The 23,665-nt window shown below is 49.2% G+C and overlaps 1 protein-coding gene and 1 long non-coding RNA gene across 6 annotated transcripts in view; both read right to left on the bottom strand.

Annotated features, from left to right (window-relative positions):
- tdrd3 (tudor domain containing 3) overlaps positions 1-23,665 on the bottom strand; it is a 59,755-nt gene that overhangs the window by 13,145 nt on the left and 22,945 nt on the right. For all 5 annotated transcript variants that reach the window (XM_031820803.1, XM_031820799.1, XM_031820801.1 and 2 more), the window contains 5 exons: positions 23,143-23,214; positions 21,032-21,181; positions 20,569-20,787; positions 17,262-17,433; positions 13,674-13,823 (listed from right to left, as the gene is read on the bottom strand). In XM_031820803.1, the coding sequence (XP_031676663.1) occupies positions 13,674-13,823; positions 17,262-17,433; positions 20,569-20,787; positions 21,032-21,181; positions 23,143-23,214 (763 nt within the window). The remainder of the gene's footprint in view (positions 1-13,673; positions 13,824-17,261; positions 17,434-20,568; positions 20,788-21,031; positions 21,182-23,142; positions 23,215-23,665) is intronic.
- Positions 12,289-13,637, bottom strand: LOC116371800 (uncharacterized). Its single transcript, XR_004209030.1, has 2 exons — positions 13,580-13,637; positions 12,289-13,539 (listed from the first exon to the last, which is right to left on the bottom strand). It is a non-coding gene; the product is annotated as an uncharacterized LOC116371800 (long non-coding RNA).

Here is a 23,665-nt window from a genome sequence, read left to right as displayed (position 1 = left end):
TGTCTGTCTGTCTGTCTGTCTGTCTGTCTGTCTGTCTGTCTGTCTGTCTGTCTGTCTGTCTGTCTGTCTGTCTGTCTGTCTGTCTGTCTGTCTGTCTGTCTGTCTGTCTGTCTGTCTGTCTGTCTGTCTGTCTGTCTGTCCTGTCTGTCTGTCTGTCTGTCTGTCTGTCTGTCTGTCTCTGTGCCCTCCCCTCTCTCTTCCCCACCTCGCTAGCTCGCTATGAAAGATGTGAGTGTTTGTGTTCTCGGAAGTACGGCAACTAATCCTGTCTCCGTTTTCAAAATACTGAATCTCAGGAGGCGATTCCTAGAGGAAGATGTATTTTCAGTCTACTAAAAATCTCCTTACTACATTTGAACACACTGCATATAGATTTTCCTATTGTGTTATTGACTGTATGTTTGTGTTTGTTTATGTTGTTCTCAACTGGCCTACCTGGTTGAATAAAGGTTAAATAAAATTGGCAAGTCATGGTATTTAACAAGATGTAAAGATTGGTCTGTGCTCAGGCGGTAGGCGGCAGGCAGGCTGTACGATTGTTTATCCCACAGGCAGCTCAAGATTAATTTGATGGACAGTTCTGGAAGCCTCGTGATGGACGTTAGTCCCACTTCAGAAGCGACCTTCCTTTACAGACAAGTAGAATACCCGTTCAGCGGGCGCTTCGACTCTCCAGAGAACGTTTGGTTTTGGCATTTAAAAAGCTGACGTTGTACACTGAACAGACTAACAAACATACCGAAGCAGAGGTGCTTTCAAGGGGATATGACTGAGGGAGATTTCACTGTCTGACTGAGGGAGATTTCACTGTCTGACTGAGGGAGATTTCACTGTCTGACTGAGAGAGATTTCACTGTCTGACTGAGGGAGATTTCACTGTCTGACTGAGGGAGGTTTCACTGTCTGACTGAGGGAGTTTTCACTGTCTGACTGAGGGAGATTTCACTGTCTGACTGAGGGAGATTTCACTGTCTGACTGAGGGAGATTTCACTGTCTGACTGAGAGAGATTTCACTGTCTGACTGAGGGAGATTTCACTGTCTGACTGAGAGAGATTTCACTGTCTGACTGAGGGAGATTTCACTGTCTGACTGAGGGAGGTTTCACTGTCTGACTGAGGGAGATTTCACTGTCTGACTGAGGGAGATTTCACTGTCTGACTGAGGGAGATTTCACTGTCTGACTGAGGGAGATTTCACTGTCTGACTGAGGGAGATTTCACTGTCTGACTGAGGGAGATTTCACTGTCTGACTGAGGGAGATTTCACTGTCTGACTGAGGGAGATTTCACTGTCTGACTGAGGGAGATTTCACTGTCTGACTGAGGGAGATTTCACTGTCTGACTGAGGGAGATTTCACTGTCTGACTGAGGGAGATTTCACTGTCTGACTGAGGGAGATTTCACTGTCTGACTGAGGGAGATTTCACTGTCTGACTGAGGGAGATTTCACTGTCTGACTGAGGGAGATTTCACTGTCTGACTGAGGGAGATTTCACTGTCTGACTGAGGGAGATTTCACTGTCTGACTGAGGGAGATTTCACTGTCTGACTGAGGGAGATTTCACTGTCTGACTGAGGCAGATTTCACTGTCTGACTGAGGGAGATTTCACTGTCTGACTGAGGGAGATTTCACTGTCTGACTGAGGGAGATTTCCCTGTCTGACTGAGAGAGATTTCACTGTCTGACTGAGGGAGAGAGAACTACACTGTCTGACTGAGGGAGATTTCACTGTCTGACTGCGGGAGATTTCACTGTCTGACTGAGTGAGAGAGAACTTCACTGTCTGACTGAGGGAAATTTCACTGTCTGACTGAGGGAGATTTCACTGTCTGAGGGAGATTTCCCTGTCTGACTGAGGGAGATTTCACTGTCTGACTGAGGGAGATTTCACTGTCTGACTGAGGGAGATTTCACTGTCTGACTGAGGGAGATTTCACTGTCTGACTGAGGGAGATTTCACTGTCTGACTGAGGGAGATTTCACTGTCTGACTGAGGCAGATTTCACTGTCTGACTGAGGGAGATTTCACTGTCTGACTGAGGGAGATTTCACTGTCTGACTGAGGGAGATTTCCCTGTCTGACTGAGAGAGATTTCACTGTCTGACTGAGGGAGAGAGAACTACACTGTCTGACTGAGGGAGATTTCACTGTCTGACTGCGGGAGATTTCACTGTCTGACTGAGTGAGAGAGAACTTCACTGTCTGACTGAGGGAAATTTCACTGTCTGACTGAGGGAGATTTCACTGTCTGAGGGAGATTTCCCTGTCTGACTGAGGGAGATTTCACTGTCTGACTGAGGGAGATTTCACTGTCTGACTGAGGGAGAGAGAACTTCACTGTCTGACTGAGGGAGATGATTGTGAATTAATGATTCTGCATCGTGAATGAATTATTCTGCATTGTGAATTAATTATTCTGCATCGTGAACTAATAGGACCATTATTCTGCATTGTGAACTAATTATTCTGCATCGTGAATTAATTATTCTGCATTGTGAATTAATTATTCTGCATCGTGAATTAATTATTCTGCATCGTGAATTAATTATTCTGCATCGTGAACTAATAGGACCATTATTCTGCATCGTGAATTAATTATTCTGCATCGTGAACTAATAGGACCATTATTCTGCATTGTGAACTAATTACTCTGCATCGTGAATTAATTACTCTGCATCGTGAATTAATTACTCTGCATCGTGAATTAATTATTCTGCATCGTGAATGAATTATTCTGCATAGTGAACTAATAGGACCATTATTCTGCATTGTGAACTAATTACTCTGCATCGTGAATTAATTATTCTGCATCGTGAATTAATTATTCTGCATCGTGAATTAATTATTCTGCATAGTGAACTAATAGGACCATTATTCTGCATAGTGAACTAATAGGACCATTATTCTGCATCGTGAACTAATAGGACCATTATTCTGCATAGTGAACTAATAGGACCATTATTCTGCATAGTGAACTAATAGGACCATTATTCTGCATAGTGAACTAATAGGACCATTACTCTGCATCGTGAATTAATTATTCTGCATCGTGAATTAATTATTCTGCATAGTGAACTAATAGGACCATTATTCTGCATAGTGAACTAATAGGACCATTATTCTGCATAGTGAACTAATAGGACCATTATTCTGCATAGTGAACTAATAGGACCATTATTCTGCATAGTGAACTAATAGGACCATTATTCTGCATAGTGAACTAATAGGACCATTATTCTGCATAGTGAACTAATAGGACCATTATTCTGCATAGTGAACTAATAGGACCATTATTCTGCATAGTGAACTAATAGGACCATTATTCTGCATAGTGAACTAATAGGACCATTATTCTGCATAGTGAACTAATAGGACCATTATTCTGCATCGTGAACTAATAGGACCATTATTCTGCATCGTGAACTAATAGGACCATTATTCTGCATCGTGAACTAATAGGACCATTATTCTGCATCGTGAACTAATAGGACCATTATTCTGCATCGTGAACTAATAGGACCATTATTCTGCATCGTGAACTAATAGGACCATTATTCTGCATCGTGAACTAATAGGACCATTATTCTGCATAGTGAACTAATAGGACCATTATTCTGCATAGTGAACTAATAGGACCATTATTCTGCATAGTGAACTAATAGGACCATTATTCTGCATAGTGAACTAATAGGACCATTATTCTGCATAGTGAACTAATAGGACCATTATTCTGCATCGTGAACTAATAGGACCATTATTCTGCATAGTGAACTAATAGGACCATTATTCTGCATAGTGAACTAATAGGACCATTATTCTGCATAGTGAACTAATAGGACCATTATTCTGCATCGTGAACTAATAGGACCATTATTCTGCATCGTGAACTAATAGGACCATTATTCTGCATAGTGAACTAATAGGACCATTATTCTGCATCGTGAACTAATAGGACCATTATTCTGCATAGTGAACTAATAGGACCATTATTCTGCATAGTGAACTAATAGGACCATTATTCTGCATAGTGAACTAATAGGACCATTATTCTGCATAGTGAACTAATAGGACCATTATTCTGCATAGTGAACTAATAGGACCATTATTCTGCATCGTGAACTAATAGGACCATTATTCTGCAAATTGACGTGGAATTTTCAGATTTTTTTTTGTATAGTTTTAACAGAAAATTATTTGTAAAAAAAATGCAGATTAAACGTTAAGCAACATTGTCCATTGGTCACATCCCTAACGTGTACACACACAGACATGCTTAATCAGTTCTAGATACGAACATTGTCCATTGGTCACATCCCTAACGTGTACACACACAGACATGCTTAATCAGTTCTAGATACGAACATTGTCCATTGGTCACATCCCTAACGTGTACACACACAGACATGCTTAATCAGTTCTAGATACGAACATTGTCCATCCAAACTAAAGTCACATCCCTAACGTGTACACACACAGACATGCTTAATAAGTTCTAGATACGAACATTGTCCATCCAAACTAAAGTCACATCCCTAACGTGTACACACACAGACATGCTTAATAAGTTCTAGATACGAACATTGTCCATTGGTCACATCCCTAACGTGTACACACACAGACATGCTTAATAAGTTCTAGATACGAACATTGTCCATCCAAACTAAAGTCACATCCCTAACGTGTACACACACAGACATGATTAATAAGTTCTAGATACGAACATTGTCCATCCAAACTAAAGTCACATCCCTAACGTGTACACACACAGACATGCTTAATAAGTTCTAGATACGAACATTGTCCATCCAAACTAAAGTCACATCCCTAACGTGTACACACACAGACATGATTAATAAGTTCTAGATACGAACATTGTCCATCCAAACTAAAGTCACATCCCTAACGTGTACACACACAGACATGCTTAATAAGTTCTAGATACGAACATTGTCCATCCAAACTAAAGTCACATCCCTAACGTGTACACACACAGACATGATTAATAAGTTCTAGATACGAACATTGTCCATCCAAACTAAAGTCACATCCCTAACGTGTACACACACAGACATGCTTAATAAGTTCTAGATACGAACATTGTCCATCCAAACTAAAGTCACATCCCTAACGTGTACACACACAGACATGATTAATCAGTTCTAGATACGAACATTGTCCATCCAAACTAAAGTCACATCCCTAACGTGTACACACACAGACATGCTTAATCAGTTCTAGATACGGTCTTTTAATTGGAGACCTGAGAAACAAATCAAATCGAAAAACTAACATCATTAGATACTTTTTTTTTAAACAAAGAAGGCAGAAACTAAAGTCATTGCCAGAGTTCAGTAAAAATGATCCCAAACTCTGCTTTCAAACATCTAAACACTTGAAATGAGCCCAAACATCAAACGGTAACTTCCCCTCATGAAAGGCAGGAAATGAAACCCATCCCTCTCTGTTGACTGTGTCCATTTCCCCTCTGTGGTGAACCATATGTCAGTTTGTCGCCATGCATGTAGAGAGACACAGACCATCTGGCCTGGCTCCTCACTGTAACCACCAGAGGAGAGGACGACGGCACCAGAGACTACAGCACCAGAGACTACGGCACCAGAGACTACAGCACCAGGGACTACGGCACCAGGGACTACGGCACCAGGGACTACGGCACTGTTTTATACAGATTAATACCCTCTGTAGAGAGACACAGACCATCTGGCCTGGCTCCTCACTGTAACCACCAGAGGAGAGGACAGGACGACGGCACCAGAGACTACAGCACCAAAGACTACAGCACCAGAGACAGGACTACAACACCAGAGACTAGAACACCAGAGACTATAACACCAGAGACTACAGCACCAGAGACAGGACTACAGCACCAGAAACGACAGCACCAGAGACTACAGCACCAGAGACAGGACTACAGCACCAGAGACAGGACTACGGCACCAAAGACTACAGCACCAGAGACTATAACACCAGAGACTACAGCACCAGAGACAGGACTACAGCACCAAAGACTACAGCACCAAAGACTACAGCACCAGAGACTACAGCACCAGAGACTATAACACCAGAGACAGGACGACGGCACCAGAGACTACAGCACCAGAGACAGGACTACAGCACCAGAGACAGGACTACGGCACCAGAGACTATGGCACCAGAGACTACAGCAACAGAGACTATAACACCAGAGACAGGACGACGGCACCAGAGACTACAGCACCAGAAACAGGACTACAGCACCAGAGACAGGACTACGGCACCAGAGACTATGGCACCAGAGACTACGGCACCAGAGACTACAGCACCAGAGACTACAGCACCAGAGACAGGACTACAGCACCAGAGACTACAGCACCAGACAGGACTACGGCACCAGAGACTACGGCACCAGAGACTACAGCACCAGAGACAGGACTACGGCATCAGAGACTACAGCACCAGAGACTATAACACCAGAGACAGGACGACGGCACCAGAGACTAAAGCACCAGAGACAGGACTACAGCACCAGAGACAGGACTACGGCACCAGAGACTATGGCACCAGAGACTACAGCACCAGAGACAGGAATACAGCACCAGAGACTACAGCACCAGGGACAGAACTATAGCACCAGAGACTACAGCACCAGAGACAGGACTACAGCACCAGAGACTACAGCACCAGAGACTACAGCACCAGAGACAGGACTACAGCACCAGGGACAGGACTACAGCACCAGAGACTACAGCACCAGAGACAGGACTACGGCACCAGAGACTACAGCACCAGAGACAGGACTACGGCACCAGAGACTACAGCACCAGAGACAGGACTACGGCACCAGAGACTACAGCACCAGAGACAGGACTACGGCACCAGAGACAGGACTACGGCACCAGAGACAGGACTACGGCACCAGAGACAGGACTACGGCACCAGAGACAGGACTACGGCACCAGAGACAGGACTACAGCACCAGAGACAGGACTACAGCACCAGAGACCATAACACCTGAGACAGGACTACGGCACCAGAGACGACAGCACCAGAGACAGGACTACAGCACCAGAGACTATAACACCAGAGACAGGACTACGGCACCAGAGACTACAGCACCAGAGACAGAACTACGGCACCAGAGACTACAGCACCAGAGGCAGGACTACGGCACCAGAGACTACAGCACCAGAGACATGACTACGGCACCAGAGACAGGACTACAGCACCAGAGACTACAGCACCAGAGACTATAGCACCAGAGACAGGACTAGAGACTATAACACCAGAGACAGGACTACGGCACCAGAGACTACAGCACCAGAGACGACAACACCAGAGACTATAACACCAGAGACAGGACTATGGCACCAGAGACTACAGCACCAGAGACTATGGCACCAGAGACTATAACACCAGAGACAGGACTAGAGACTATAACACCAGAGACTATAACAGCAGAGACTATAACAGCAGACACTATAACACCAGAGACTATAACACCAGAGACAGGACTACAGCACCAGAGACTACAGCACCAGAGACGACAACACCAGAGACTATAACACCAGAGACAGGACTATGGCACCAGAGACTACAGCACCAGAGACTATGGCACCAGAGACTATAACACCAGAGACAGGACTAGAGACTATAACACCAGAGACTATAACAGCAGAGACTATAACAGCAGACACTATAACACCAGAGACTATAACACCAGAGACAGGACTACAGCACCAGAGACTATAACACCAGAGACAGGACTACAGGACCAGAGACGATAACACCAGAGACAGGACCAGAGACTATAACACCAGAGACAGGACCAGAGACTATAACACCAGAGACTATAACACCAGAGACAGGACTACAGCACCAGAGACTATAACACCAGAGACTATAACACCAGAGACTATAACACCAGAGACAGGACTACAGGACTAGAGACTATAACACCAGAGACTATAATACCAGAGACAGGACTAGAGACTATAACACCAGAGACAGGACTACAGGACTAGAGACTATAACACCAGAGACCGGACCAGAGACTATAACACCAGATTCTATAACACCAAAGACTATAACACCAGAGACAGGACTAGAGACTATAACACCAGAGACTATAACACCAGAGACAGGACTACAGGACCAGAGACTATAACACCAGAGACAGGACTAGAGACTATAAAACCAGAGACTATAACACCAGAGATAGGACTACAGGACTAGAGACTATAACACCAGAGACTATAACACCAGAGACTATAACACCAGAGACAGGACTAGAGACTATAACACCAGAGACTATAAAACCAGAGACAGGACTACAGGACTAGAGACTATAACACCAGAGACAGAACTACAGGACCAGAGACTATAACACCAGAGACAGGACTACAGGACTAGAGACTATAACACCAGAGACAGGACTACAGCACCAGAGACTATAACACCAGAGACTATAACACCAGAGACAGGACCAGAGACTATAACACCAGAGACTATAACACCAGAGACAGGACTAGAGACTATAACACCAGAGACTATAACACCAGAGACAGGACTACAGGACTAGAGACTATAACACCAGAGACTATAATACCAGAGACAGGACTAGAGACTATAACACCAGAGACAGGACTACAGGACTAGAGACTATAACACCGGAGACCGGACCAGAGACTATAACACCAGATTCTATAACACCAAAGACTATAACACCAGAGACAGGACTAGAGACTATAACACCAGAGACTATAACACCAGAGACAGGACTAGAGACTATGACACCAGAGACTATAACACCAGAGACAGGACTACAGGACCAGAGACTATAACACCAGAGACAGGACTAGAGACTATAAAACCAGAGACTATAACACCAGAGATAGGACTACAGGACTAGAGACTATAACACCAGAGACTATAACACCAGAGACAGGACTAGAGACTATAACACCAGAGACTATAAAACCAGAGACAGGACTACAGGACTAGAGACTATAACACCAGAGACAGGACTACAGGACCAGAGACTATAACACCAGAGACAGGACTACAGGACTAGAGACTATAACACCAGAGATTATAACACCAGAGACAGGACTAGAGACTATAACACCAGAGACTATAACACCAGAGACAAGACTACAGGACTAGAGACTATAACACCAGGGACAGGACTAAAGACTATAACACCAGAGACTATAATACCAGACACAGGACTAGAGACTATAACACCAGAGACAGGACCAGAGACTATAACACCAAAGACTATAACACCAGAGACAGGACTAGAGACTATAATACCAGAGACAGGACTAGAGACTAAAACACCAGAGACTATAACACCAGAGACTATAACACCAGAGACGATAACACCAGAGACTATAACACCAGAGACTATAACACCAGAGACAGGACTACAGGACTTGGAGGTTGAACCCTGGTCTCCAGAGGGGAACGGTACATGTTCATGGAGCCACTCCAACACAGATATACACCATACACTATAACACCAGAGACTATAACACCAGAGACTATAACACCAGAGACAGGACTAGAGGACTAGAGACTATGAACCCTGGTCTCCAGAGGGGAACGGTACATGTTCATGGAGCCACTCCAACACAGAAATACACCATACACTATAACACCAGAGACTATAACACCAGAGACAGGACTACAGGACTAGAGACTATGAACCCTGGTCTCCAGAGGGGAACGGTACATGTTCATGGAGCCACTCCAACACAGATATACACCATACACTATAACACCAGAGACTATAACACCAGAGACTATAACACCAGAGACTATAACACCAGAGACGATAACACCAGAGACGATAACACCAGAGACTATAACACCAGAGACTATAACACCAGAGACAGGACTAGAGGACTAGAGACTATGAACCCTGGTCTCCAGAGGGGAACGGTACATATTCATGGAGACAGGACTACAACACCAGAGACTACAACACCAGAGACTATAACACCAGAGACTATAACACCAGAGACTATAACACCAGAGACTATAACACCAGAGACGATAACACCAGAGACTATAACACCAGAGACTATAACACCAGAGACTATAACACCAGAGACAGGACTAGAGACTATAACACCAGAGACTATAACACCAGAGACAGGACTAGAGACTATGAACCCTGGTCTCCAGAGGGGAACGGTACATGTTCATGGAGCAACTTCAACACAGATATACACCATACACTATAACAACAGAGACTATAACACCAGAGACAGGACTAGAGGACTAGAAACTATGAACCCAGGTCTCCAGAGGGGAACGGTACATGTTCATGGAGCCACTCCAACACAGAAATACACCATGCACTATAACACCAGAGACAGGACTACAGGACTAGAGACTATGAACCCTGGTCTCCAGAGGGGAACGGTACATGTTCATGGAGCCACTCCAACACAGAAATACACCATACACTATAACACCAGAGACAGGACTAGAGGACTAGAGACTATGAACCCTGGTCTCCAGAGGGGAACGGTACATGTTCATGGAGCCACTCCAACACAGAAATACACCATACACTATAACACCAGAGACTATAACACCAGAGACAGGACTACAGCACCAGAGACTACAACACCAGAGACTACAACACCAGAGACTATAACACCAGAGACTATAACACCAGAGACTATAACACCAGAGACTACAACACCAGAGACTATAACACCAGAGACTACAACACCAGAGACTACACCACCAGAGACTATAACACCAGAGACTATAACACCAGAGACTATAACACCAGAGACTATAACACCAGAGACTATAACACCAGAGACTATACACCAGAGACTACAACACCAGAGACTATAACACCAGAAACTATAACACCAGAGACTACAACACCAGAGACTATAACACCAGAGACTATAACACCAGAGACTATAACACCAGAGACTATAACACCAGAGACTATAACACCAGAGACTATAACACCAGAGACTATAACACCAGAGACTATAACACCAGAGACTATAACACCAGAGACTATAACACCAGAGACTATAACACCAGAGACGATAACACCAGAGACGATAACACCAGAAACTACAACACCAGAGACTACAACACCAGAGACTATAACACCAGAGACTATAACACCAGAGACTATAACACCAGAGACTATAACACCAGAGACTATAACACCAGAGACTATAACACCAGAGACGATAACACCAGAGACGATAACACCAGAAACTACAACACCAGAGACTACAACACCAGAGACTATAACACCGTTTCTTACAAAGGTCTATTTCTTATTTCTTATTAAATGTACAATCCTTGAAGGACTTTTGAATGACAGTTCATCTTTGACGCTGGAAAAAAAGAAAGAGTGTGAATCAGAAAGAAGAACAGGAACAAAAGAAACGTATTATCTACCTGTAATAGAAAATTCCCCTTTTCAAAATATGTCACAAATAGGTGTAACAAACTGCTATGTGCTTTGTGGAAACAAAATGTCAGGTTGAAAGCAGGCACCACAGCAGGATAAAAGGTAGACGAAGGGAACGATCTCTGCTGCTGCCTCGCTCTCCCATCAAGGTGCATGAACTCAGGAGCAAAGTAAAGTAGAGACACTTCTTTACTGTCTCAACTGTAGCAAAAAAAACTGATGAAGACTATTGGTAGAGGAAGGACTGTACCTTGTAGGGAGAAGACTATTGGTAAAGGAAAGGACTGTACCTTGTAGGGAGAAGACTATTGGTAGAGGACAGGACTGTACCCTGTAGGGAGAAGACTATTGGTAGAGGACAGGACTGTACCTTGTAGGGAGAAGACTATTGGTAGAGGAAGGACTGTACCTTGTAGGGAGAAGACTATTGGTAGAGGAAGGACTGTACCTTGTAGGGAGAAGACTATTGGTAGAGGAAGGACTGTACCTTGTAGGGAGAAGACTATTGGTAGAGGAAGGACTGTACCTTGTAGGGAGAAGACTATTGGTAGAGGAAGGACTGTACCTTGTAGGGAGAAGACTATTGGTAGAGGACAGGACTGTACCTTGTAGGGAGAAGACTATTGGTAGAGGACAGGACTGTACCTTGTAGGGAGAAGACTATTGGTAGAGGACAGGACTGTACCTTGTAGGGAGAAGACTATTGGTAGAGGACAGGACTGTACCTTGTAGGGAGAAGACTATTGGTAAAGGACAGGACTCCTACTGTACCTTGTAGGGAGAAGACTATTGGTAAAGGACAGGACTGCTACTGTACCTTGTAGGGAGAAGACTATTGGTAAAGGACAGGACTGTACCTTGTAGGGAGAAGACTATTGGTAAAGGACAGGACTGTACCTTGTAGGGAGAAGACTATTGGTAAAGGACAGGACTGTACCTTGTAGGGAGAAGACTATTGGTAAAGGACAGGACTGTACCTTGTAGGGAGAAGACTATTGGTAGAGGACAGGACTGTACCTTGTAGGGAGAAGACTATTGGTAAAGGACAGGACTCCTAACTGTACCTTGTAGGGAGAAGACTATTGGTAAAGGACAGGGGTGTACCCTGTAGGGAGAAGACTATTGGTAGAGGAAGGACTGTACCTTGTAGGGAGAAGACTATTGGTAAAGGACAGGACTGTACCTTGTAGGGAGAAGACTATTGGTAGAGGACAGGACTGTACCTTGTAGGGAGAAGACTATTGGTAAAGGACAGGACTCCTAACTGTACCCTGTAGGGAGAAGACTATTGGTAGAGGAAGGACTGTACTTTGTAGGGAGAAGACTATTGGTAAAGGACAGGACTGTACCTTGTAGGGAGAAGACTATTGGTAAAGGACAGGACTGTACCTTGTAGGGAGAAGACTATTGGTAAAGGACAGGACTGTACCCTGTAGGGAGAAGACTATTGGTAAAGGACAGGACTGTACCTTGTAGGGAGAAGACTATTGGTAAAGGACAGGACTGTACCTTGTAGGGAGAAGACTATTGGTAAAGGACAGGACTGTACCCTGTAGGGAGAAGACTATTGGTAAAGGACAGGACTGTACCTTGTAGGGAGAAGACTATTGGTAAAGGACAGGACTGTACCCTGTAGGGAGAAGACTATTGGTAAAGGACAGGACTGTACCTTGTAGGGAGAAGACTATTGGTAAAGGACAGGACTGTACCTTGTAGGGAGAAGACTATTGGTAAAGGACAGGACTGTACCCTGTAGGGAGAAGACTATTGGTAAAGGACAGGACTGTACCTTGTAGGGAGAAGACTATTGGTAAAGGACAGGACTGTACCATGTAGGGAGAAGACTATTGGTAAAGGACAGGACTGTACCTTGTAGGGAGAAGACTATTGGTAAAGGACAGGACTGTACCTTGTAGGGAGAAGACTATTGGTAGAGGACAGGACTGTACCTTGTAGGGAGAAGACTATTGGTAAAGGACAGGACTCCTAACTGTACCTTGTAGGGAGAAGACTATTGGTAAAGGACAGGACTGTACCTTGTAGGGAGAAGACTATTGGTAGAGGACAGGACTGTACCTTGTAGGGAGAAGACTATTGGTAGAGGACAGGACTGTACCTTGTAGGGAGAAGACTATTGGTAAAGGACAGGACTCCTAACTGTACCTTGTAGGGAGAAGACTATTTGTAAAGGACAGGACTCCTAACTGTACCTTGTAGGGAGAAGCTCCCCATCTTGGATTCCAGGAAGTCAAACAGAGTGCTGGGTCCTGACGGTCTTCCTCCTGCTCCCTCCTCCTCATCCTCACCCCCAAACCTACTGGACCGACCCCGACCCCGGCCACGACCCCTTCCTCTGTCTGCTGCATGGAGGAAACAAGTCACATTATCAATGCGATTCTATAGTTATTACGTAGTCGTAGGTCATGTTGTAGGCTTACCTCTGGTTGGGGGGGGTGGGAGCAGGGCTTACCTCTGGGTGGGGGGGGGGGGTGAGAGCAGGTCTTACCTCTGGGTGGGGGCGTGGGAGCAGGGCTGATCTCTGGGTGGGGGCGTGGGAGCAGGGCTTACCTCTGGTTGGCGGGGGTGGGAGCAGGGCTTACCTCAGGGTGGGGGGGGGGGGGGTGAGAGCAGGACTTACCTCTGGGTGGGGGGGGGGGGGGCAGGGCTTACCTCTGGTTGGGGGGGGTGGGAGCAGGGCTTACCTCTGGGTGGGGGGGAGCAGGGCTTACCTCTGGGTGGGGGGGTGGGAGCAAGGCTTACCTCTGGGTGGGGGGGCTTACCTCTGGGTGGGGGGGGGCTTACCTCTGGGTGGGAGCAGGGCTTACCTCTGGGTGGGGGGGTGGGGGGGGGCAGGGCTTACCTCTGGTTGGGGGGGTGGGAGCAGGGCTTACCTCTGGGTGGGGGGGGGGGGGGGTGAGAGCAGGACTTACCTCTGGATGGGGGTGGGGGGCTTACCTCTGGTTGGGGGGGTGGGAGCAGGGCTTACCACTGGGTGGGGGGGGGGGAGCAGGGCTTACCTCGGTGGGGGGGAGCAGGGCTTACCTCTGGGTGGGGGGGGGGGGGGGGAGCAGGGCTTACCACTGGGTGGGGGGGGGGAGCAGGGCTTACCTCGGTGGGGGGGAGCAGGGCTTACCTCTGGGTGGGGGGGGGGGGGGGGAGCAGGGCTTACCTCTGGGTGGGGGGGGGTTGGAGCAGGCTTTACCTCTGGGTGGGGGGGGGGGGGTGAGAGCAGGACTTACCTCTGGGTGGGGGTGGGGGGCTTACCTCTGGTTGGGGGGGGTGGGAGCAGGGCTTACCACTGGGTGGGGGGGGGAGCAGGGCTTACCTCGGTGGGGGGGAGCAGGGCTTACCTCTGGGTGGGGGGGGGGGGGGGGAGCAGGGCTTACCTCTGGGTGGGGGGGGGGTTGGAGCAGGCTTTACCTCTGGGTGGGGGGGGGGGGGGGGGCAGGGCTTACCTCTGGTTGGGGGGGAGCAGGGCTGATCTCTGGGTGGGGGGGTGGGGGGGGGCAGGGCTTACCTCTGGTTGGGGGGGTGGGAGCAGGGCTTACCTCTGGTTGGGGGGGAGCAGGGCTTACCTCTGGGTGGGGGGGGTGGGAGCAGGGCTTACCTCTGGGTGGGGGGGGGCAGGGCTTACCTCTGGGTGGGGGGGGGCAGGGCTTACCTCTGGGTGGGGGGGGGCAGGGCTTACCTCTGGGGGGGGGGGGAGCAGGGCTTACCTCTGGGTGGGGGAGGGGGAGCAGGGCTGATCTCTGGGTGGGGGGGTGGGAGCAGGGCTTACCTCGGTGGGGGGGGCTTACCTCTGGGTGGGGGGAGCAGGGCTTACCTCGGTGGGGGGGGGGGGAGCAGGGTTTACCTCTGGGTGGGGGGGGGGGGAGCAGGGCTTACCTCTGGGTGGGGGGGGGGGGGGGGAGCAAGTCTTACCTCTGGGTGGGGGGGGGGGAGCAGAGTTACCTCTGGGTGGAGGGGGTGGGAGCAGGGTTTAGCTCTGGGTGGGGGGGAGCAGGGCTGATCTCTGGGTGGGGGCGTGGGAGCAGGGCTTACCTCTGGTTGGGGGGGGGTGGGAGCAGGGCTTACCTCTGGGTGGGGGGGGGATGAGAGCAGGACTTACCTCTGGGTGGGGGCGTGGGTGCAGGGTTGATCTCTGGGTGGGGGCGTGGGAGCAGGGCTTACCTCTGGTTGGGGGGGGTGGGAGCAGGGCTTACCTCTGGTTGGGGGGGGTGGGAGCAGGACTTACCTCTGGGTGGGGGTGGGGGCTTACCTCTGGTTGGGGGGGGGTGGGAGCAGGGCTTACCACTGGGTGGGGGGGGGGGAGCAGGGCTTACCTCGGTGGGGGGGAGCAGGGCTTACCTCTGGGTGGGGGGGGGGGGGGGGGAGCAGGTTATACCTCTGGGTGGGGGAGGGTGGGAGCAAGGCTTACCTCTGGGTGGGGGTGGGGGGCTTACCTCTGGGTGGGGGGGGGCTCTACCTCTGGGTGGGGGGGAGGGGGGGGCAGGCTTACCTCTGGTTGGGGGGTGGGAGCAGGGCTTACCTCTGGGTGGGGGGGGGGTGAGAGCAGGACTTACCTCTGGGTGGGGGTGGGGGGCTTACCTCTGGTTTGGGGGGGTGGGAGCAGGGCTTACCTCTGGGTGGGGGGGGGGGTTGGAGCAGGCTTTACCTCTGGGTGGGGGGGGGGGGGGGCGGGGGCTTACCTCTGGTTGGGGGGAGCAGGGCTGATCTCTGGGTGGGGGGGTGGGGGGGCAGGGCTTACCTCTGGCTGGGGGGGTGGGAGCAGGGCTTACCTCTGGTTGGGGGGGAGCAGGCCTTACCTCTGGGTGGGGGGGGGGGGGGGGCAGGGCTTACCTCTGGGTGGGGGGGGGGTGGGAGCAGGGCTTACCTCTGGGTGGGGGGGGGTTGGAGCAGGCTTACCTCTGGGTGGGGGGGGGGGGGCGGGGCTTACCTCTGGTTGGGGGGGAGCAGGGCTGATCTCTGGGTGGGGGGGTGGGGGGGGCAGGGCTTACCTCTGGTTGGGGGGGGTGGGAGCAGGGCTTACCTCTGGTTGGGGGGGAGCAGGCCTTACCTCTGGGTGGGGAGGGGGGGGGGGCAGGGCTTACCTCTGGTTGGGGGGGGTGGGAGCAGGGCTTACCTCTGGGTGGGAGGGGGGTGGGAGCAGGACTTACCTCTGGGTGGGGGGCGGGGCTTACCTCTGGTTGGGGGGGTGGGAGCAGGGCTTACCTTTGGGTGGGGGGGGTGGGAGCAGGGCTTACCTCTGGGTGGGGGGGAGCAGGGCTGATCTCTGGGTGGGGGGTGGGAGCAGGGCTTACCTCTGGGTGGGGGAGGGGGAGCAGGGCTGATCTCTGGGTGGGGGAGGGGGAGCAGGGCTGATCTCTGGGTGGGGGGGGTGGGAGCAGGGCATACCTCGGTGGGGGGGGGGGGGGAGTAGGGCTTGCCTCTGGGTGTGTGGGGGGGGGACAGGGCTTACCTCTGGGTGGGGGGGGGTGGGAGCAGGGCTTACCTCTGGGTGGGGGGGAGCAAGGCTTACCTCTGGGTGGGGGGGCTTACCTCTGGGTGGGGGGGGGGGGGGAGCAGGGCTTACCTCTGGGTGGAGGGGGTGGGAACAGGGTTTAGCTCTGGGTGGGGGGGAGCAGGGCTGATCTCTGGGTGGGGGAGGGGGAGCAGGGCTGATCTCTGGGTGGGGGCGTGGGAGCAGGGCTGATCTCTGGGTGGGGGAGGGGGAGCAGGGTTTACCTCTGGGTGGGGGGGGCTTACCTCTGGGTGGGGGGGGGCTTACCTCTGGGTGGGGGGGTGGGAGCAGGGCTTACCTCTGGGTGGGGGTCTGCTGGGTTCCTCGGGGGGTGGGGGGGGTTTGAAGGTCCCCGTCAGTAGACTGTTGAGAGCCACCTCCATGTTGTTGTTGTTGTCCATCAGGGCCTGACGAGCATCCTCCTTATCAAACCCCATCTCCATAATGTCCCTTAGGGCCCGCTCATCCACCTAGAGGGAGGGGGGATGGAGGGATGGGAGGGGGGATGGAGGGATGGGAGGGGGGGTGGAGGGATGAGAGGGGGGTGGAGGGATGGGGGATGGAGGGATGGGAGGGGGGATGGAGGGATGGGAGGGGGGATGGAGAGATGGGAGGGGGGATGGAGAGATGGGAGGGGGGATGGAGGGGGGATGGAGGGGGATGGAGGGAGGGAGGGGGGATGGAGGGAGGGGGAGGGATGGAGGGATGGGAGGGGGATGGAGAGATGGGAGGGGGGATGGAGGGGGGATGGAGGGATGGGAGGGGGGATGGAGAGATGGGAGGGGGGATGGAGGGGGGATGGAGGGATGGGAGGGGGGATGGAGGGATGGAGGGATGGGAGGGAGGATGGAGAGATGGGATGAGGGGGGATGGAGAGATGGGATGAGGGGGGATGGAGAGATGGGAGGGGGGATGGGAGGGAGGATGGAGGGATGGGATGAGGGGGGATGGAGGGATGGGATGAGGGGGGATGGAGAGATGGGAGGGGGGATGGGAGGGAGGATGGAGGGATGGGATGAGGGAGGTTGGAGAGATGAGATGAGGGGGGATGGAGAGATGGGATGAGGGGGGATGGAGAGATGGGATTAGGGGGGATGGAGAGATGGGATGAGGGGGATGGAGAGATGGGATGAGGGGGATGGAGAGATGGGATGAGGGGGATGGAGGGATGGGATGAGGGGGGATAGTAGCAGAGATAAATAATGCAGGGGTGAAGGGAGGAGGGGAAAAGGAGAGATAAAGAGGGGAGTTCAAATGGGGGAGGGGAGTTCAAATGGGGGAGGGGAGTTCAAATTGGGGAGGGGAGTTCAAATTGGGGAGGGGAGTTCAAATGGGGGGGGTTAATGAAGATGCGGAGCACATCGTTTCAACACTGTTTCAACACTGTATATAGACATAATATGAAATGTCTTTATTATTTTGGAACTTAGGAGAGGTGACGCACTTCTCTCAATTCAATTCAAGGGGCTTTATTGGTGTGGGAAACATACGTTAACGTTGCCAAAGCAAGTGAAATAGATCGAAGTGAAATAACCAATAAACATGAACAGTAAAACATTACACTCACAGAAGTTCCAAAAGAATAAAGACATTTCAAATGTCATATTATGCTCTGGTCTTCATTAACAACCCCCCCCCCCCCCCCCCCCTCCCTCTCTGGTCTTCATTAACAACCCCCCCCCCCCCTCCCTCTCTGGTCTTCATTAACCCCCCCCCCCCCTCCCTCTCTGGTCTTCATTAACAACCCCCCCCCCTCCCTCTCTGGTCTTCATTAACCCCCCCCCCCCTCCCTCTCTGGTCTTTATTCACCCCCCCCACCCACACATATTTGAACTTCTCTCTCTCTGGTTTTCATTGACCCCCCCCTCCCCCATTTGATCTTCCCTCTCTCTGGTCTTCATTAACCCCCCCCTATTTGAACTTCAGGTCTTCATTCACCCCATAAAACCCCATCCACAGTTCATCACCACTTCTACTGTAGTCTGCTCCAGATTAACAGCCTTTCTACTCTACTGAGACTCCTCAGATTATCTCCTTAATCTGTTACCCTCCACCTCTCCCCCCTCTCCCCCGTCCTCCTCTCCCCCCCCCTCCACCTCTCCTGTCCCCTCCACCTCTCTCCCTCCTCTCCCCACTCTCCCCCGTCCTCCTCTCCCCCCTCCCCCCACCCTCCCCACCCCTCCCCACCCCTCCCGTCAAGACCCACTATGGAGGAAACATAACCCCATGTTCCAAATGGCATTCTAAAGGGTCTAAAGTAGTGCACTATATAGGGAATAGGGTCTAAAGTAGTGCACTATATAGGGAACAGGGTCTAAAGTAGTGCACTATATAGGGAACAGAGTGTAAAGTAGTGCACTATATAGGGAACAGGGTCTAAAGTAGTGCACTATATAGGGAATAGGGTCTAAAGTAGTGCACTATAGAAGGAATAGGGTCTAAAGTAGTGCACTATATAGGGAATAGGGTCTAAAGTAGTGCACTATAGAGGGAATAGGGTCTAAAATAGTGCACTATAGAGGGAATAGGGTCTAAAGTAGTGCACTATATAGGGAATAGGGTCTAAAGTAGTGCACTATATAGGGAATAAGGTCTAAAGTAGTGCACTATATAGGGAATAAGGTCTAAAGTAGTGCACTATATAGGGAATAGGGTCTAAAGTAGTGCACTAGAGGGAATAGGGTCTAAAGTAGTGCACTATATAGGGAATATGGTCTAAAATAGTGCACTATATAGGGAACAGGGTCTAAAGTAGTGCACTATATAGGGAATAGGGTCTAAAGTAGTGCACTATATAGGGAATAGGGTCTAAAGTACTGCACTATATAGGGAACAGGGTCTAAAGTAGTGCACTATATAGGGAACAGGGTCTAAAGTACTGCACTATATAGGGAATAGGGTGCCCTTTGGGAGACAGCCTAATGGGGGAAGGGAGGGGTCTTACTCCAAGCCAGGAGTCTACATTACACAACTGAATGAAAGACTCGTTGTAGTTGAGGCCCAGTCCCACACCGTCTGACACCAATGAGGGTCCCCGAGATTATTTCACAATCAGACCACAGAGGGACCCTAAACCATGACTCTGACACCAATGAGGGTCCCCGAGATTATTTCACAATCAGACCACAGAGGGACCCTAAACCATGACTCTGACACCAATGAGGGTCCCCGAGATTATTTCACAATCAGACCACAGAGGGACCCTAAACCATGACTCTGACACCAATGAGGGTCCCCGAGATTATTTCACAATCAGACCACAGAAGGACCCTAAACCATCATCTGACTCTGACACCAAAACACTCAATAAAAACCTAAATCAGAGACATTTCTTACTGCCAGGAGTCTAGATTAAACAAATGAATTAAGCTGACTTGTTGTTGTTGTTGTTGTTGTTGTGAAGCCTAGACAGGTCCAGCCCAAAACCAGAGAGCCAAGGCATATTTTACCAGAATTATTCTCCTGACCACAAAGACCTCAAACATCTTCAATTAAAACTGAAAGGAGCCAGGGTTGGGGGGGGGGGCTTTTAGACAGAGGGAAAGTGACCTACCCCCCTACACAGAGCTAAGGGAAACACTGGGTCAAAAGGTCAAAGCCCTCACCAGCTCGCGGTAATTTCCTAGTTCCCGGTAGTTTGGTTGTTCCCGGTAACTCCCGAGCTCTCTGTAGTTTCCTTCTGGACGGCTGGACTCCTCCGTCCTCTCCTCTCGTCTCTGCCGGTACGAGTCCCTGTCTCCTCGGTCTCCTCCTCGTCGGTCCCGACCGCCTGTATTAACGAGGTTCCCGCCAGCATTGCCTCCTCCGCCAAACGTCCGAGTTCCCTTCAGAAGAGGTCAGAAGACACTCAGAGCTGGATTCCTCCCGAGGCAGACAGACAAAGTCTCTTCCTGGACTAAACAACTGTTTTACAATGGAAAATCTGTGTCTGGGAAACTGGCCCTTCAGATACAACAAGCCAGTAGAAACAGTACCAACTCACACAGTGGGACACGGACAGAGTTTAACAGACATGGGTGGTCCAGTTACTATAGCTACGACAACAGGGATAAAAAAAAACACACACACCTCTTTGTTCTTGGCCACCTCAGCGATGGCTGCTAGCCTCTGCTTCTCAAACTCTTCGTTCTCATCAGCTGTCTTCACCACACTGGTGCTGACCAGAGTCTTCCTAGTGTCCAGCTCTCTAGAGTCCACTTCCTCATTCCTTACACACTTCTGAGGAGCACAGAGAGACGACAATTTCATCAGTCTGATTGGTTAGTCAACGGAGAGAGAATCAGACTGATTGGTTAGTCAACGGATAGAGAATCAGTCTGATTGGTTAGTCAACAGAGAGAGAATCAGACTGATTGGTTAGTCAACAGAGAGAGAATCAGTCTGATTGGTTAGTCAACGGAGAGAGAATCAGTCTGATTGGTTAGTCAACGGAGAGAGAATCAGTCTGATTGGTTAGTCAACGGAGAGAGAATCAGTCTGATTGGTTAGTCAACGGAGAGAGAATCAGTCTGATTGGTTAGTCAACAAAGAGAGAATCAGTCTGATTGGTTAGTCAACAGAGAGATAATCAGTCTGATTGGTTAGTCAACAAAGAGAGAATCAGTCTGATTGGTTAGTCAACGGAGAGAGAATCAGTCTGATTGGTTAGTCAACGGAGAGAGAATCAGTCTGATTGGTTAGTCAACAGAGAGAGAATCAGCCTGATTGGTTAGTCAACAGAGAGAGAATCAGACTGATTGGTTAGTCAACGGAGAGAGAATCAGTCTGATTGGTTAGTCAACGGAGAGAGAATCAGTCTGATTGGTTAGTCAACGGAGAGAGAATCAGTCTGATTGGTTAGTCAACGTAGAGAGAATCAGTCTGATTGGTTAGTCAACGGAGAGAGAATCAGTCTGATTGGTTAGTCAACAAAGAGAGAATCAGTCTGATTGGTTAGTCAACAGAGAGAGAATCAGTCTGATTGGTTAGTCAACAAAGAGAGAATCAGTCTGATTGGTTAGTCAACAAAGAGAGAATCAGTCTGATTGGTTAGTCAACGGAGAGAGAATCAGTCTGATTGGTTAGTCAACGGAGAGAGAATCAGTCTGATTGGTTAGTCAACAGAGAGAGAATCAGCCTGATTGGTTAGTCAATGGAGAGAGAATCAGTCTGATTGGTTAGTCAACGGAGAGAGAATCAGTCTGATTGGTTAGTCAACGGAGAGAGAATCAGTCTGATTGGTTAGTCAACGGAGAGAGAATCAGTCTGATTGGTTAGTCAACAGAGAGAATCAGTCTAATTGGTTAGTCACCGGAGACAGAATCAGTCTGATTGGTTAGTCAACAGAGAGAGAATCAGTCTGATTGGTTAGTCAACAGAGAGAGAATCAATCTGATTGGTTAGTCAACGGAGAGAGAATCAGTCTGATTGGTTAGTCAACAGAGAGAGAATCAGTCTGATTGGTTAGTCAACAGAGAGAGAATCAGCCTGATTGGTTAGTCAACAGAGATAGAATCAGTCTGATTGGTTAGTCAACAGAGAGAGAATCAGCCTGATTGGTTAGTCAACGGAGAGAGAATCAGTCTGATTGGTTAGTGAACAGAAAGAGAATCAGTCTGATTGGTTAGTCAACAGAGAGAGAATCAGTCTGATTGGTTAGTCAACAGAAAGAGAATCAGTCTGATTGGTTAGTCAACAAAGAGAGAATCAGTCTGATTGGTTAGTCAACGGAGAGAGAATCAGTCTGATTGGTTAGTCAACAAAGAGAGAATCCGTCTGATTGGTTAGTCAACAGAGAGAATCAGTCTGATTGGTTAGTCAACGGAGACAGAATCAGTCTGATTGGTTAGTCAACAGAGAGAGAATCAGTCTGTTTGGTTAGTCAACGGAGAGAGAATCAGTCTGTTTGGTTAGTCAACGGAGAGAGAATCAGTCTGATTGGTTAGTCAACAGAGAGAGAATCAGCCTGATTGGTTAGTCAACAAAGAGATTCAGGCTGATTGGTGAGTAAACAAACAGAAAATCAGTCTGATTGGTTAGTCAACAGAGAGAGAATCAGCCTGATTGGTTAGTCAACAGAGAGAGAATCAGTCTGATTGGTTAGTCAACAGAGAGAGAATCAGTCTGATTGGTTAGTAAACGGAGAGAGAATCAGTCTGATTGGCTGTGCGTGGAACTCGTTAAATATGGGCAGGTCATACCTGTCCGAAGGGCACGAAGGGAGGGGCTCCACCTTCTCTTCCGATGTTACTCCTGCTGTGCTTGGCCAAGCTCTGGAGGTCAAAGGGGAGAAGAATTTAGAACGAGTATATATTTAGACATTCTTAATTCCATTCCTTTACTTAGATTTGTGTGTATTGGGTATGTGTTGTGTAATTAGATGTGTGTGTATTGGGTATGTGTTGTGTAATTAGATGTGTGTGTATTGGGTATGTGTTGTGTAGATGTGTGTACGCCCTTTAGAACGCCCTTCAGTACGCCCTTTAGAACGCCCTTTACAACGCCCTTTAGTACGCCCTTTAGAACGCCCTTTAGAACGCCCTTTACAACGCCCTTTAGTACGCCCTTTACAACACCCTTTAGTACGCCCGTTACAACGCCCTATACAACACCCTTTACAACGCCCTTTACAACGCCCTTTACAACACCCTTTACAACACCCTTTACAACGCCCTTTACAACGCCCTTTAAATATATTTGAGTAGCATAAGATTAATTAATCAA

This window comes from Oncorhynchus kisutch, unplaced genomic scaffold, assembly GCF_002021735.2.
Source record: "Oncorhynchus kisutch isolate 150728-3 unplaced genomic scaffold, Okis_V2 scaffold3667, whole genome shotgun sequence".
NCBI classification, from domain to species: Eukaryota; Metazoa; Chordata; class Actinopteri; order Salmoniformes; family Salmonidae; genus Oncorhynchus; species Oncorhynchus kisutch.
This window is presented reverse-complemented; position numbering and strand designations above follow the sequence as displayed.